Genomic DNA, 18,388 nt, shown 5'->3' with positions numbered 1-18,388 from the left:
TCATTTTGACACAAAGGGGCCTAATAGAAAACTTGAATTTGCATTATATGATGCACAGGATATGCTGCTGACATTCCTGCTGCAGGGCAGCTGCAGTGACATAGTGGGAGCACAAAATCCCCATAGCAGTGCAGTGATCGAATGCATCAGCTTATACGCACTGAGATAAAACTGCCCCTGTGCCTTCTTCACATCCCTTTGCCTTACTACAGAAAGGAACAGAGTGAAATAGACACTTTGAGTACTTTCACATTCTGCTTCATAAGAATAATCCTTAATGTAATTACTTTCAAACTATAAGCAAAGTGTTGGGAAGGGTTGTTAACGTGTCTTGAAAGCACTGGTTGGAAAGGCAGTCTGTTGCTCAGTGACTGAGTAATTAACCTGGTATGCCAGATCTGGATGTTTTGCAACTGTTATTATTTTGTATAGCACTTGTGAAAGGTACTGATTTAGGAGAAATTGAACTTAGTTGTTTTGATTACATCTGTTTCTCAAGAGAAGCAAGTGATTGGTGTACGTTCAATTACTAACTCCTCAGAATTCTTTAACTAAAGAGTTACTGTTACCTTAATATATCATCAATTTAATGTGATTATCAAAACAAAAATAATTAATAAAATCATGGCAAAAACAAAATATGGTAAAATCAAGTCATCACAAAAATATTTGGATCATAAAAACAGATGCATTTGAAAAATTATTTTAAATGGCCCTTCCAACTATCTTATATAATCTTCTTGAAAAATAACACGTAGATGAATTATGAGGACTGGGAAGGCAAAAGGGAGGTGCTGTAAGTACCTTCTCCTGTGTGTGTCACTCACTGCTTCCCCCCAGGCATCACACAATCCCTAAGAATGAGTCCATTTGGGAACTACCTGGCCTTGCCCCCTGTCTCCTTGCACAGCTGTCCAGCAGCATTGCTCATGAGCACGAGAACCAGCTGGAGGAGAAATCAGTCACATCCTCCTTTTTAGACATGGCATTACTGGGCTTCTGGCCTCCCCCCTCTGCCAGTCCCATTGCTCTGGGCTTTGTGCCCTCTTACAGCTGCTCTCTCTTGCAGGAAGCATTCTTTAGTTTCTTCTTTGATAACTGCTTCTGCTGCAGCCAAGTGCTGCTCTTACTGTGTTGAGATGTTATTTAATAGTTTTCCCTGGTTAGTGCTAAGGAAGAAACAGTTACAAAGAAAACTTCTGTTGTATTGCTTCGTCCTTACATTCCTGGCAGTAAGCATCAGCACCTGTTTCTCTTTAAGCCTATATAATTACATTTTTCAGCTTTTATCCCTGATTTCAGCTGTCCTGTTTTGACCCAAGCCTCATCCCTTTTTGTCCAGATTTACAACTTTGTGGATGATGAACTTAAAGTTTGGAGAAGATGCAGCTTTACCAAAGGCTGACAGGGCTTGCTGAGCTTGGCTATTGCTTCTCAGTGCTGCCAGATGCAAAGTCAGGCAGGGGTAGCTATAGGAATTTCTTCAAAATGAGGTGTGTTTTAGGGGTCTGCTTTGGCCCGTGCCATGAAGCAGCTGAGGCTCCTGCTTTCACTGTTTTTTTTTTATGGCTCTCCTCTGTCTCATGCCTTCTCCAAGCCTGCAGTGCACTGCTTTGTTTGCTCCCAGTACTTGGAACTGTAGCTCAGATGGGAGTCTGACTGTCTGTGGCATCCGACGTTGCATTGATTGCCACTGTGTCCCAACCTCACGCACTTCAGTTAGTGCCCCAGCTGTCTTCCTCTGATCTAGGGATGTCAGAAAGAAACTGTAAAGCTTCCAACATACGCACAGCTTAAATTAACTACTGAACAGTCTCCACTATTATACATCTTTTTTAATTTATTTTTTTTTTTAGGTAATTCCACATATTTTACGTTACAGTGAATTAGGACTTTTGCATGTCTTTGTTACTGTGCTGGTCCATTGTTTCTGCTCTGTAGTTTTGCACAGCTCACTCAGAGGTCCTTTTTTAGATTTCAGAAGAAGTTTTTCTCTCACATTAATTTTTATTATAGTTGCAAATTTTGGTCCTTGCAAGCTTTGCTGTTTCCCAGTGCTTGGTTGTAATAAGCTTTGGTGTTCTGCAGAGGAATTTTTCCGACTTAATTTTGGTGTCTCTAAATGTGCTGTGTCTTCAGTTTCTCCTGTCACATCATTTAATTGTATGACAGTAATTGCTTGTAAATTGTCATGTTTTCAAGAGCTTTCCTAGTTTGCATTATTAAATGAAAGAATTAGATTTTGTTGAATTCTTCCACTTGTGCTGTGTGCAGAATGCTGTGGTCTCCTTCCTTAGAGATTCTACCTTCAAGCCACAGTGCGGCTGAACTTCACACTGTTTATTAGTATCTGCAAGCAAATATATTTGCGTTTGCACTGTTTACCACACAGCAGAGCCAACGGATGCAAGGCACCCAATCTACAAACTAGAACCCATCTGCACAGTTACAGGGCAACCTCTTTTTTTTCTCCTGAAGAACACAGAAGGGCAGCTGTGTCCCCAGGGTGTAATGTGAGGTTGGATATAAGGATGCGTTATGAGATTAAATTCTGCTTCTGAGTTCTCACCAATACCTTACCCATCGAATTTCATGAGCATGTGGTACTTATTTACCATTTTTAAAGGACTGAATGGTTTAATATAAATTCCCTGGAAGTCAGCAAGACATTATCAGGTGCTGGATTTCAACTCATGCCACAAGTGTAGGACTTCATTTAAGATCCTCCAGGAATAACAGACCTTTCGACTAACCTCACCAGCCTCTTGATCAGACTCCTAATTTGTTTCAGTGAAGGCATAATATACACAAAACAAAAATCAGAACTCTTAGAAACAACATTTGTTTGAAATTGGGAACAATATCCTGTGTGAATAGTGAGTATTTCTGTTGAAATGCTCCTAGTATTTGGATACAGCTTTTCCTTTCTGTAACTCCAGTTCCACTCTGATATTTCCCCTAGCTTCCACATTATAACGTGAGTCCCGACTGCTTTGATTTTACTAATTGCCTCTTCTTTTAACATTTATAAATTGACGGGTGGGTGTTTTTGTTAAGCCAATAGGTGGCAGTGGTTGACCACATCAGCAGTCAAGAAGTGGGGTGTTTTGTAAGATGTCAGAAATGTAGCTGACTATTGAAAACTGTATTTAAAACAAACAAAAAAAATTACTAAGAAGTATGTATGTGTTCTATATATGTTGTCTTTAATTCGTCATCTTACAGAACTGAAAGTAGGAAACACTTCAAATAAATGTATTTAAAATTGCATCTCAGTTATAATGAGACAATGTTCAATTTGGGACTAAAACAAAGGAGCAGCTATGAGTTCCAGGCTTCCACTTATGCCCTACACTTTGAATTCTGTCTCAGGTAGTTATATTTTTTGTTGGGAAAAAGTACTTGGTCAGATGTTCTGATGTGGATCACAATTTGGTAGTTGTATTCAGTCTTTTTGTTGCAATTGAGGGACACGCTTCAGGATTACTTGATATTTCAATGTTATTTTTCAATACTTCGACTGAGTTTAATCCAGGTAGCCTTTCCTTTGGTCTCAAATACTCAACCAGCTGTTGTATTTCTGTTTATTTTTTATGAATCAAGACAGCTGAGGAAGGGGAGGTGCCACCAGTGTTGTTATAAAGTATACCTGGTGGCCAGAGCACTGAGAAGGAACTGAGGGCCCCTCTGTGGTCCAGCACTCATACACATTCTGCGCATACTGGGAGCCTGGGATTAAGACAAGTAGCTGTGTTCCCCATTGCAGTAGTGTTTTTATATTCAGCACCTAGAGAGTTACAGGCCATTGTGGTTATTAGGTTGATTAAGTAAAGGCCTTCAGCATGCCAAGTGGCTCTTTCCCCTTTTTTGAAGACCTGAAGGTAGAGAACTGAGGGTTGGCAGTGGTGTTCAGAAAGGGCTCTTTGAAAGAGATAACCTAAACCAGTCCATTTCCTTTCACAGTCTATCTAAAAAGAGCCCTGGGTAGCTTGGAATGCACATTGTAATGCTCTCCATGCATAGAAATCCCAAGGGAAGGAAATGCCAACAGCTTTTAGAGTTAATTTTGTAGGAAGTCGGGATGCTGGGAAACTCAAGTCGTTTTTACCTCTGTAGCAGCTACATGATTCAAACTCATTGTTTGCAAAGTGCTCTGAGATTTTCAGATGAAAGGCACTATAGAAATGCAAATGACTTATTATTATGGTATTATTTTCAGAGACAAGTTTTCCACAATATTTAGGGACATTTGTTAACCATTGATATTCAGAGCTTTTAGTTACAGGGGTAATATGCAATGCTATTGTGCAGTATTAGTTTAAAAAAAAAAAAAAAAAAAAAAAAAAAGGGCAGTGTAAAACGAATAATTCAGTTGAGTAGTTGGATGTGACAGGAGCATACTAACATTAAGAAGTTTGGCAGCCACTTCCTTACGATTGCTGGTAGGTAATTTTTAACCTTATTTGCATAATATCTTTAGATAATTCATGGATATTCAGTGCAGTTATAGACAAAGGTTATACAATACTGGCATTTTTAGTACTGTAATGCATTTAAAAGTTCCCATGGCAAAAATCTATCCCACCGACCTGGCAAATATAAGCATTTAGGATACTTAAGAGAAGCAGATAGGTAGATCTCTAAGTAGATATGCATTCAAAACTAGTTTAATTTGTCCACTACTCATTCAGGGTCCTAGACTTCCAGAAATGCACAAAAATTGTGTTAAAGTAAACCTATATGTCATGATTACGCTATGAGCAAAGCAAGCAAAGAAGCAGGCTGTGAAAGAGGTGAGGCCGGGACTCCTGATGAGCTTCTTCTGTACCAACACACTGTGACGCACTGGGACATAGAGCACAGAGAAGGGACACAAGAGCTGCTGCTTCTTTGTACACAGGGAGTTCCCTGGGTGACCAGAGGTGAAACAATACCATGCAAGCACACAATAACAAGATGGTGCTGAGCAGCCTTCTCACAGAGCTGTGTCAAGCCTTGATCAAATAAAAGTGTGACTGCAGCCCATGCTTTGAAGCAACATTTCCATTGCTTGGAAATGCAGCTGGGGAATGACTCCACCACTGCAGCCACCAGTGAGGGCAGAGGTTGGGTAGCATGCAGGCTGAGGGCAGAGAAACTGGAAAAGCGTGATTTCCACAGGGTTTCAGTGTTAACTCTTTCCATTTGTTTGCATGTATATTTTGAAATTTTCAACCGGGCTGTTTCCCATGACATATTTTATCCCAGAGATTAATGTTTGGTGACTGTTTGTACATACTCATCATCTATTTACTAACATGAGAATATAATATGTACTTTCCCTACTGAAAATAAGGGAAGCGAGTTTAATAGGAAAACAGCTTGTGTTTGAAGGTCAAGCTTTGGCATGGAAATAGTTCACAGTGAGAAGCAGCACCCTGGAGTACTCTAATGAAAACTGGCAGTGATTTGACTGAGCTAGAAGCCTTCAGAAATCACACCTCACACACACAGTCGTGCTTAAACAGTGATTGCCTACTACTTGGCAGAGAGGCTGTAAAAGCGTGCGTGCTAATTCAGTGCAGTCCTCAGATGTGTGCTGAGAATGCAGTGAGAGCCTGGGGGTGGGGGGGGGAGGCTCTGGCAGCATGCCTTATCCAAGTGACTGGTTTCTGAGGGTTTCCAATAGGCCTGAGCCTGCTGGAGCCAGCCAGGGTATTTCACTCAGTGTCCATGTGGCAAGTCGGGAAGAGCCTGTCCTCTGCCTTAGAGTTGTCAAGAAAAGATGGATTTCTAACTACAAAGACAAACAAAAGGTTAAGGCTGCACTAGGGCAAGATGTAGGGCTGGGCAGGACGATGTGGCTGGGAATTGGCTCATTGAATTGGCAAAAGCTTGTAGGAAAGGTATGGGTTCACCTAGTTACTGTCTCACATAAGACAATGCCATTTTTTATTAAACACTGGAGATGGGCTTAGGGTCTTTTTAAAAAAAAAAAAAAAACAAAAAAAAAAACTTTCCTTACATTTTTGCAAATACAGACTTCCTATGGTTTGTTGTAGGCAATCATTTGGATTTCAAAGAATCAGAATTAGAAGGTGCATAAAGCTTCTCTCACAGCTCATGTTGTCTGCTAGCAGAATGTCATGCAGCTAATCTGTTCATCGACTGCAGCATCCTGGAAGGCGGAATTTGACTCTGTGACATCCTTGTTGGAAACTGCCAGCTTCACAGATTTGCTGTCAGAGTAAATCAGATTAGATTTTATTTAATTAAAGTAGCTTATCTGCCATCCATACTAATTACTGCAGTTCATCTTAACTAGATGTAATTCAGTTTCATCAAATTTTCACAAATCATTATGAATACAGGAATTCTTCAATTCCATTAATGTAGTCAACACATTCAAACTTCAGTAAGATAATCACATTCCATTAAACTTGGAGGTAGGAATAAAAATGCATGATGGGTATGCTGAGTTTCTTGCCCAGAGTACAATTCTAGTTGAAGGAAGGTTTTGTCTCTTTCTGATTGATTTATAAGGCATTAGAAACATTACACTGCTCTTGCAATGTGTTGTTTCATTTCGGAGCAAGCTTCTACAAGTAATGCCACAGGGAGCAACGCCACATCCTGAAAGTGGAGTCAGTGGGGCTCTGCAGGGTGTCCTGTGGGCACAGCTGGAAAGCAGCAGAATGCAATCTTGCCTGCTGTACACCTCAGGCGATTTATTTCCCATCTATTGGCCAATAATGTTCACTTTTAATTCTTGCCTTTTCTCGGTAATTTTATTTTTTCTTTTCCTGCATCTTAGCCTACTTTAGTTCCCTAGTACATATGATCTATCTGCTCTAATACCGATCACTTAAGTAAGGACATATCATACCTGTGAGTTGGTGCTTCCTTATTAATGAAAGTATAGTTGTGACTAATTTCAGTTTATACAGAGGCAAGAATCATTTTGTTTTAGCTCAGTGTTCCTAATTGTTTTGATACAACACTGAGTTTTGGTAGATCTGCCTGGGGAAATTAAAATCTATTATCTTGTATCAATGGTTGATCAGAGGGCCTCAGTGGCTATTAGAGGAAGAAAAAAATATGTGAAATATGTCAAATGAAGCAAACTCTAGAACCTGATGCACTCCAAATAATCATAAGGATTTAACTCAGTGAGGAGTAAAATGCCCCCAAACATGTACTGCATGATCCTTAGCACCAGCTATTTTGCTCTATAGTTTTGCCTGTTCTGGTACAAACAGTAGCAGAAATCTTCCCAAGCACTGTACACTGGATGATGAAGCCAGACCTATGGGTTCTTCTGAGGGACTAGATTGCCGGTAGCAAGAGGGACTCATGAGGCCATCAGGGCTCTGGAAGTGCTGCCAACATTGACCTGGCCAACAATGGGCTTGTCCAGTTGAGACTTTAAAACTCCTGGACAGGGATTTCCAGCCTCCCTGGGCAGCTGACTGCAGTGATTTACCACCCACCTGCAGAATAAAAAGCTTCTCCTTATGCCCACATGAACTTCCCAAGCTGTAATACTTGGTTCCACTATCTTTAAACTACATCATTGTAGTTGTAGACCAAGGTTATTTCCACTTTGCACAACCAATCAAGTTCAGATCCCTCAGTAGCCACTTGCAGGCTTTGTGCTCTTGACCATCTTAGTAGCCTCTCCAATTTCTTGCTCATCCTCCTGATTTGTGTGCCCAGAAAACACAGCACTCCTGGTGTGGCCTCTCCAGTGCCAAGGAGAAAAAAACTTGCCAAGAGGGTAGCATGATGAGAGGGAGTGGGGCCATACTCCTCCTCAAGCAGCTCAGAAGGCCTGTCCTATTTGCAGCATTCAGGTTGGAGGCACAGAAGCTTTGCACTGCAGATTTAACCTATTATTTTGTATCACTGCTGTTGTACAAATGTCACCTTAACTGCAGTAGATGTTCTCCATCATTCATAATGTAACACTGTTTAACAACAGTTGTGCTTTATTTTTGCAAATAACTTCGCAACAGTGTCATCCATTTGTGTCTTAATTTACTCAACACTGGTCACAATGTAGACCTACATAATCCATCACATATCTTAATCTTATTTGGAGAGACAATAAAATTTATTATCTGTACAAGTTCTCTGTACTAAAATTTATTTCAAATTTGGCAGTATGCTTCTTATGTGCCTCATATGAACATGTTCAAAGTAACTTAATTCTTACATCTAGTTACTGTATTGTAATTTGTTATCAAAAAAACCATTGTTTTGCATGGTGAGAGTAGGATGAAGATGTCAGAGCTGTACATTTAGTGCGGTAGCAGGAATCACCAGGATCCAAAGATACCATAAATAAGATGTTGTCATTTCCTTCCTCCTTTTATAGTGCTATCAAAATGAAGTTGTTGAAGAAAGTGATAGCATTTGACACAATGCCATTAATTAATGCTTTTAATTTATTTCTAAATACATTTTTTTGTGTGTATTTCTTTGCTCTGCAGTGTTTCTAATTAGTATAATTTATCTTTGTAAGAATTAAATAGAAGTCAAACTGGTAAAGAAATTCTTACTGTTGAATGGCAAAATTAATTCAGCTGCACTATTCTGAAATACACACTGCAATATGAAGATGACTATAGGGGCTACCATTGTACACACAAAGTCATTTGTGTGAAAAAGAACAAAGTACAACATAGAGACGGGAAATCAAATCCCAGTACTAGATTTCCACTACAAGTATGTGTCTATGAGGGCTCTTTTTATGTAATAAGTCTGTATCTCTGACTAGAAGAAGAAAGTTCATTTAAATATTGTAACATCTTTTTTTCCAACACAGATACCATAGCAGAAAGGAGTGCCCTAAGAGAGCATGTGTATCCTAAGCTGAGAGAATTCTGCAGGGAAAACTATGGGCTGGAATTTCAGGTAAGTTTTATTGAATCTTTGTGTTAAGTTGAACACAATTTCTTGCAATTCACTGTATTTAGAATGGATAATATTTTTAAATGCTGTAATTGTTGCCTTACTACTATTAAAATATAAAATTACAGAAAAGTGTATTTTGTACGTTAATTGTATTGCACCAATGCACTTGAATTATTTTACAGGCATATTGAGGTAAATCCTGAACAGATGAAAAAACTCACTGGTGGAAAAAGCAGTATGGGAACAAAGTGGCACCTTCACATCAGGAATTTAATCAAACCACCTCTGTACTCAAGAATAAATAATATCAGAGCTGAGTTACTGTGCTCTGTATACTGAGGTTAATGTCACCCCTGCAAAATATTTTCTGTTTCACATCATCAGCATTGCATTGCACCATCTGTGTTGTTTTATAGTTGTTATATCTACCTATGGATTCGTTTTCCACTATCACGTGGAAAATAACAAGGTGAATACTGAAACACTGATTAAAAACTGAATTGAATGGGGAACATCTCAACAAAATTCATATTTTGATTATGTCCTGTAGAATTTGCTTCCTTTGGTGTCAACCATAAAATTCCTATTGCTTCAGTCCATTCAGGTTTTACTTTGTGTAATGGAAGACCCATAGACATCTTTGGATAGATCCAATTAGTAAATAATACAGATGCATTTGATTTAAAGTGCCTGAATTTGGCTCCACAGTAAAATCACTGGTAGATTTAAGTCAGGTATAGCCAAATTCATAGTCCAGTAAAGTTAATTGGACCCATTTATGTCAGCTGGCCTGCAATGAGCTCTCTTTTAAGAGTAACAAATATAACTCACAATGTCGTAAAAATGTTCAGTTTTTTAAAAAATCTGATCATAAATCTTCAAGCCTTTCTCACATACTAATATTACCATCCCATCTAAATGACCCCCAAAACTCAGCTCTCCAGAGTTTAGCTCACTTGTCAGCAAGCTAATGCCTTTTAGACAGCATCCTGTCCCTCACAGTGTTATTCATACATTCAGCTGGCTTTTAATCAAAATAACAAGTTCCTGAATTAGGGTGTTTGGTCTTAATTCCCTGAGTCACAATGAAGTTGTTGAGTCTGCATAGTAGTAAATAACAGAGATTCCTGATTAAGGCTATGAAAGAACTTACTTTGAAGATCTTAGTTCATCAGCTGACTGGGAAGCCCCAGCTGCAGTGGTATACACAAGGAATATCAAAAGATACTAAAATGAGGAAACATTTTTTTCTTGCTACCACTGCATGATAATCACAGAAAATGCCAATAAAAACTCTCTCAGTATCTTAATTTTGGAGTCATTTTTGAGGAGACTTGTCTGACAGGAGGAAAATGTCTCCTCCAAATAAATCATAGTCTGTTGAATTCTTTGTATCAAAAAAAAAACCAAAAAAAAACATGCCTGTCTTCAGATGGATTGTAACGTAGCCTTTAGGGGAGGAATAACTGAGTTTACTCTAGACAGTATTCACAGAATCAGTTGTTTTATCTTACAGTTTCAACATCAGGAGAATCCATATGTAATATGAGGTGTAAGAGACAGCTCCACTGATACGTTTCTGGAAACAGCTAGGAAGTTACCACACTGCTGAGGAAGGGAAGTAGGAAAACTTGAACACAAGGTTACCAAGGGAGAGGGTCATTTCTGCCTTTTCCACTCCTGATACACTGTATTTCTTACCTCAGTATGCAAAGTCCAGCCTGCAGATTTTACTGCAGTGGTGCCCATAAAGTAATATGTACTTTTCAGATAAAGTGATAAACTTGTATCTCCCTCCACAGAGCATAACACGTAACTTTCCATCCTGTTAACTGATCCTGTACTGAACAAACATGAGCAGCTTCACGTTAAACTGCCACAACGATGTTAAAATATAGGCTGTCCTGAGACACCCTCTGCGTGACAAATCATGACCTAAGTGAAATACGTTCCAGGACATTCATTTTTCCACTTTCCATTGAGTCATCTGGTTCCACTGATAAATGTTTCATGCCTTGCAAAACCTGAGGTCTGTCAAGAATCCTAACGTTGTTGGGAGCTGTTGGGGAACATGGCTACCATGCATGTGGAAGCAGAACTTGATGAGTTAAATCATTCTATGGATTTTACAGTTCAGCATGCTTTCCTTTTCCATTGAGTCAGCAAATATTGCTGAAAAACAGGTATTGGTTAAGACAGAAGCAAAGTTGTGAAGCCTGCTTCCAGGAGGCATGGTATTTTATACCTGGAATATAATATCTGGGGGAAGTGGAGGGATACAGAGTGGTTAAAGAAAGCAGTTGTAATATAAAATTTTTGGAGGATAACTAACAATAGTTAAGGGACAAAATATTCTTTTTTTCTTGGGGAAAAAGGACTGTTTCAAATAATTTTCACTGTGTGACACTTGTTAGGAAGAAAATAGAATCTTTGCATGAGTGAAATATATATATATATATATATTGGCCTTTTTAAGCAGTAGGAAGTGAGAGAGTTAAAATTACTCCATGTAATTAGAAAAATCCATGACACTGTCAATTCAGTAGATCAGAAGCTAAAATAAGCAAAAGGAAACAATGAATCATCAATGAAAAGTCACCATTAAGTGACTAGTGTGAAGGTAATCCAGAACAGAATCAGCCCACCTTGTTTAACCAGCTGTCATCTCATTGTGACAGCCCTACTGAAAGTCAGAGAGAGGTCAAGCAGTTTCTTCAAGTGTGAGTAAAAAAAATAGTTCAACATGAGACACAGCTGTTGTCCTGTTTCATTTCTTTCATTTTGTAAATCCTGTTTATTTTAGGTAGCATAAGTGATAACCAATGAGCTCATCCTTTTGAAACTGCTGGTGCCTTCAGCAGTCTCATGGCTAAAATACATCTTCTTGTAAGACAAAATTATAACACACATTATGATACTACACACCAAAATTAAGTTACTCAATAAAAATAATCTATAACTGGCAACATATGGAAGGCGGGTGCCAAGCCACTACAAAATCAGATAATTTCCTCCTCACATTTACAGTGCTATCTGATATCTGAACGGTTAATTAAAATAGACATTTCCTTTATATTTCAGTACAATAAATTCATTCAACCACTAATTCAAATGCTTCAAACAGTATGCTAAGATGCTCTGATTTTATGACTAGAATACTTGAGCTCTATCATATATCATTCAAGCAATAAGACAGCTGAATGCAATGCGAAGTTCAGTAATGAAGTCATATAGATAAATAACAGATGAGTGGGAGAAAGCAGGGAACACTTTTTCCTAATGAGACTAGAAGAGAAAAGGACAGAAATCAGTGAAAATGTGGGAGATAGGAAAGCTGTTTCAGAAGCAGCTTTATAAACAGAAGACTTTTTTTCCAACAAAGTTTTGGAACAGAACTTGCTAAAAATATTTTCTTGCCAGTTCAAGCTTCATTCATACCTTGGGCTGTTTCATTCATCATCAGTCAGACAGTGAATTACCTGCTGTGTTTGACAACATGGCTCCTACTCTAGCAAACACCATCAACAGGTCCCAAACTTTTCTGCCTGAAATAACCAACAAGAATATTAGTAATAAAGTTAAACATCAGCATAAGTAGTTCTAGGATGACGGCTTCTTAAGTTTTGTCACTTGTTGTTTGAAGAAATTTCCCAAGCTTATTAACCAGACTTCTACTTGTACAGCAGTTTACTATTAATTCTTATATTACACCTTCAGATTGATTTTATGATCTTTTTAGGCAACAGTCAGTTTTGTGTTTCTGACAGCAAGAGCAGAGTGCTCCCATGATACAAACAATATAATAGCTAACATTGGGATACATTCATGTCTAATACAATTTTGATTGTGTTCATTAAAACTGCCAATTTGGACTCTTTTGTTCAAGTTACATGTTAACTGTAGCTTAAATTAGAATATAGTAGCACGTGTCATAATTGTTATTCCAATAGTAAGAAATGTACGCATACAATCCCTATTCTTTTAAATTCAATTGCCCACATTAAGGATTCAGCCTTTTAGTTAAAATGTGTAGAGAAATCATACTTTGTCCCTGAATTTCTTGAAATACATTTAGCATCTATATTCCAGTTTCTTCTAAGAGTTTGTTTGCAATCCATTACCATCACAAAACCAAGTCTGCAACTGTAAATGAAAGGCTGAACAGCAAGCTGTCTGCTATTGCATATCTGTACAATCTTTTCTCCCAGAGTAACAAAGGCCAGCCAACAAAGGAAGTATGATATTACAGAACTGCACATATTCTTTCTTTTGAGCCATGTGCACAGGATGATTTTATATCCTGTGGCTACAAGTGACACAGGGTGTCAAGTCATAATATTCAATGAGATCTACAGCAAAACTTCCATTAATTTCCAGGGAGCCAGCATTTTATCAGTGCTTTTGTCGTTATTTCTTACCTATCCATTATATGCAATCTACTAGAAAATAAAGATTACATCAAATCAAGATCTTGTCATGCAAATCTCTGCACAAAAAATATGCATATAAAATGGGAGACAGTCCCAGTCCAAGTACTTACAGTCCAGTACTTACAATTGATACAGAAAAAAGTCTGTGAGGGAAAATAGCAGCTCAGATTGCCATTGTTGAAGGACTGGGTGTAGATCTCATTGCTTTTCACAGCACTGCAGAACAGTGCTTAGCAGCACACAGCATGCCGTCAAAGTTAATTTTTAATTTGATAGGTAGAAAGAGCAAATTCTAGATTAACAATATTTTTGTACTTTTTTTCCAGGTTATAGATTTATACTGGGGAGTCAAGGCAGATGAATGGGACAGTCCTGAGCTGCAGAAGACTCGCATGAAGCTGTTAGAAGATTGCTTGAAAAGTTCTGCAGGTCCATGTTTTGTTGTGGGTATAAAAATAATGTTTTCCTTTACAACAATAATATACTATTAATGATGCTAACATGCATGTTTCAGTAACAAATATATTCTTTTCTTCTTTCTGAAGTATTTTATATTCCTGGCTGTACATGTGGTATACTGTAGCCAAAGGTTTCCCCACACAGAGCTGTCAAATAACAAATTATTCACTGAGAGCAGAGAGAAAGGAAAGATCTTTCATGAGCAGTCCCTATGGCAAGATGTATTTAGAAACCACAAGATGCGATTGTTCTACCACTTCAACAGGAGATGGACTGCTTGTGTAAGAAGGCCACCACTAATTAATTCTTGGCACTTTTCAGACATGCATTATTGGCTGGCATAGAAGAACTTAAGTATAAAAGCACAGCAGCAGGCGAGAGCTATCTGCTCTGATACGCGTTTTGCTGCTTTGTGTGGTAAGCCCAAGTTAGCATGCCATATATTAGTGCGTGAAAAGACTAGAGGTCAGAGACAACCTGAGGAGGCTCTGATACTTTGATTTTTCCCGCTCACTGCCTTCTCTTTATTGTTGCCAGAACATTGCCTTTAAGATTCTTAAAGAGTCAGTAAAGCTGACAGAACAGATACATCTTCACTGTCTTTTTCTGTTGAACCTACAAGAGAGACCACAATGCTTGTACAGAAGTGCTTTATAAATCTTTACCCATTTCTTTTAATGTCAGAGCTATCTTTCAATAAACGGACCTGTTGTTCTATATCAAGCTCAACAGTCAGTGTTCTTCAGATGAAGCAATTTGAATTTATGAAATCATGCATTGGGATAAATAACTGAAAGGCACTGGGAGTAGACTACATACAGTGCTGCTAGGTATATTTTTCCCCTTCCCAATGAATCATCTACAATAGATTTTGTTGTCACTGGTTTTATATTAACTATATAATTGAAAATAGTGTGATATTTCTTTTCTCTCTCCTGTGCTTGGAAAGATTCATGCCATGTTTTCAGTTCATCACAGATCACTTGAAAAATATTTTAAAAGTAGTTAAATGCATTGTACACTGTCTGCATTAGTCTTCAATGCAAAGAAAAACTTTGATAAAGCTGTTTAAGAGCAGCATATCCTCATTATCTATGAAGAGTAAGGCTGTTTATCTTAAGCTTTCTGAATAAGACCTAGACAAGGAATTTCTCTAATGAGTTTGGCAACTGAGTGGTATGAACTGCACATTTAAAACATTCCATTAAAGTATGAAGCAAAATACAAAATGATTTAGGAAGAATGTGGGTTTATTTTTTATGAGAGAGGTACTTTGTGAAAGGAATATACAAATATGATGACAATATCTAGAATTTGCTGTGATCAAGATTACTTCTCTGGAAGGTAAATACTTCCATTATTATTATTATCAGCTTTCTCAAGATGAAATTAAATGAGGGATGTATAAAATCATTCTTCTATGCATATCTGTAGGACTGTGGAAATGTTAGGATAAGTCTTCAGTTAAATATCTCTAATCTCTAAATACTATTCATTCGTGTTTAAATCAACCAACAAAGGTCATCTTCAGCCCTGACTGCAACAAGCCTATCAAGCATGTTCTGGATGTGTAATTAGGAAAGGACAAGCTTTGGCAGGTATTTATATAAAAAAAGGTACTGATTCTGTCAAGAACAAAACATTCTTTTGCCTGGTCAGATGAAAGGCCAGCTCTCTGCAGGTATCAAAATTATACAGATAAACAAAATTCTTAATGATTAAGAAATTTCATATTTAGTTTGCTTATCCCCAGGATATCTTCTTCTGTCTTATATTAATGATATACGTTCTATTTTACTTCTTTTAGTAAAGTCTTCTGTGTCTCTTAGGGTCAGCATACTTCTAACAGTACAAGGAGGCACACAACCTAGACACATAATAAGCATAAAAATGGTTCCAGACAGATTCTCATTACTTTATGTTTCCTTTGGACACATTTATACCAAAAAAATAAAATGACAACTTCAGTGTAATTTGGAATTGACTAACAGTAAGGATGAGGAGCAGATTTATGGAGCAGACTTATGACTACTATTGCTTAAGGATAATAACTAAATCAAATATTAGAAAACACTGAGTAGATTTGGCAAATGTCTAGAAATTAAGAACATAAATACTTATCTGGATCCAGACTAAGCTTGAAGCTACAGCAGGTACAAATCTAAGAGAGTCTCCCCAGCTGTCATTCAAATCACGTGGTCCAAAGAAGAGAAGACCTCATTCTACTTCTTCGTTTTCTACCTACTCTGTACTACCTGACACTGTAATTTACTTTAACCCTCTAAAATTATTGACAGCTTATGGTTAATTCAGCATTCATAAGCCATTAAGAAACTCCTAGCCTAATAAAATTGAAATTCCACTGGAATTTCTGCTTAATATTAAAAATTTACAATGTCTGTCATGTCCTCAAATAACCCTGGAACTAAGATGAAATCAAGGAGTGAAATGTTGTCTACATCTCTGGATCTTTTTGTTCCCTCAGTATAACACGTACTTTAATCAATTTGTGAAGTGCACTGCTACATGTTTTTCTTTGCTTGATAATTAATTCTAAGTGCATTCTAACTCAAAGAAAAATCCAAATTGTATTACTTCAGTTCTCCTGAATCTCCTCAACTCCCAGTTCAGTTGTACTGTCTACCTTAGGATTTATTCCTAATTGGAAAACTGAATACATACAGGCTCTGGAATACCTTAATTACATTTTGTTTTTTTCTATCCTGGGAAAACAGCCTCACATTTAAAGTTAGAGAGGGTAAAGTCAGCAAAATGTGTCTATATTAAAACAGTCCGTTTAGGAGGAATGCTAAGCACACAGGAATTCAACAGAAGTTAGGAACTCTCAAGAATTTAATTTTCCACAAGGAAGCAGATCTAGATTACGGGTAATGAGGAGAAATAGCTGAAACTGGCCATGGGCACAACAGCCCATTTCTCCTAGTAAAATCTATTCCAAGGGAGAAATATCAAACTATGAATTTTCTTCTCACTCAGCATCTGATTTGAAGCCATTCAAATAGTAATTCCCACTAACATAAGTGGAATCATACATCATATCATCAGTGTCTCCATAGGACTTCCTGGCATTAATCTTGTCATTAAGCTGAGGTCTGAAGACACTAATTCTGTTCTGGGACAATCAACAGGTAGAAAATTTCTCAGTGTCAAGGGAGAGCTCGGTGTATTTTTTAAAACTCTTCAAAATAGAAACAGTAATTAAATGTATATGTAACTTTCCTCTCTTGGGGAGCCTTGGTCTTCATTCATGCAGCAGGCAAAGGGTATATGGCCCTTAATGTGATGTTTATCTCTGAACAGCACACATACTCATAGACTGATACCAAGCACAGGATAATGTTATCTGATTAAGCTATTGTAAATGAGTTCCTTGATCTGCCTTAGGGTCGGGAATATATTTTCCTGTGATTCATTTCTAATTCTCTGAATGTAAAATCTAGGATCTAAAAATGCCCACCCGTTTTTCAAACATAACCCAGTGAAAATAGCTACAAGATTCATCAAGCAGCTTTTGCATGCACCATCAAAACTGCATGGTTTTCATTTCTTTCTTGATCTAGTCCTTAAATAGCTTGCATTTTAAGCCTCCAGAAGATGTGATTTGTGCTAAATCTCTGTGTTTCTTTTTCTGGACATAAATTGACTTTTTGGTGCGGGCTTCCGGAAAGGTTAGGTACTGAATCCAATATGAATGACCATATTAGTGAGAACAAGATTTGTTTAAACTCAGATTTGCTTCATTCTGCATATAATATGTAGAGGAGGAAATAGGCTGCCTGAGATTTATAAGATTTAGTTTCTCTTGAGCCTCAAGAGTTTTACTGTATCGTGTTCTCTGGTAGTATTTTAATCAAGCAGATGTAAAGGTCTGCTCTACAAATGAAACTGTGTCTGAGAAAGCCAACATCAGCTATTTCTTACAAGTGAGAGAGGAAAAAATTAATCCTAAAGTTTATAATCTTACTTCTGAGTAAACAAACAGCAAACTTTACAGCATATAGCAGGCAGTTGATAAGTTCACTTAAGCACTTAATGCTCTTGCTTGCATCTAGCATATACTCTTCTCTCAAATAGAGTCTCTTCAGCAGTGACATATCCAGAAACAAACACCTACCCACCTAGTAACAAGTTCACTTCTCAGTCTGAAGATTCTCAAATCCAGGAATCAGTAGCTAGTTATTTTCTTAAAGATAATCAAAGTGCATGTTATTTTTCTTCAAGGAACGTTACTAATTTATAAAAGCAAAATAACAGAAAATATCGGTGATATTCATGGTGCTGCAGGTATGCTCATATGCCATTTTTGCTCTTCTCTTAAAACACTTGCTTTCAGTGAAGTTCTGTTAGTATGCCATGTAGCAGTTAAATATCATATGCTTCCTTCTTTCATAATTGAAAGATATCACACTTTTTTTTATCCTATTCAACCTGGAAAAAATAAATCAGAAAGCACTTGCTTATGATGCTATAGGGACCACAATTATTATGAGGAAATGACACATTATTTTATTTGTTAATTTAGTGAAGTAGAAAAACTATTTTAATGCTTAAAACTTCTTTTAAAGTTTGTACAAAATGCTTGT

General features: G+C 37.5%; 1 protein-coding gene across 4 annotated transcripts in view; it reads left to right on the top strand.

Annotated features, from left to right (window-relative positions):
* The window catches only part of NWD2 (NACHT and WD repeat domain containing 2), a 51,155-nt gene that overhangs the window by 13,872 nt on the left and 18,895 nt on the right, over positions 1–18,388 (top strand). For 3 of the 4 annotated variants that reach the window (XM_015862508.3, XM_085545592.1, XM_015862509.3), the window contains exons 2-3: positions 8,807–8,895; positions 13,652–13,768. In XM_015862508.3, the coding sequence (XP_015717994.2) occupies positions 8,807–8,895; positions 13,652–13,768 (206 nt within the window). Of the gene's footprint in view, positions 1–8,806; positions 8,896–13,645; positions 13,769–18,388 lie in introns of those variants that run through there. The other variant, XM_015862512.3, reaches the window with a different exon arrangement.

This window comes from Coturnix japonica, chromosome 4 (genome assembly GCF_054131305.1).
Source record: "Coturnix japonica strain WE chromosome 4, WE-NBRP24, whole genome shotgun sequence".
Lineage (NCBI taxonomy): Eukaryota > Metazoa > Chordata > Aves > Galliformes > Phasianidae > Coturnix > Coturnix japonica.
This window is presented reverse-complemented; position numbering and strand designations above follow the sequence as displayed.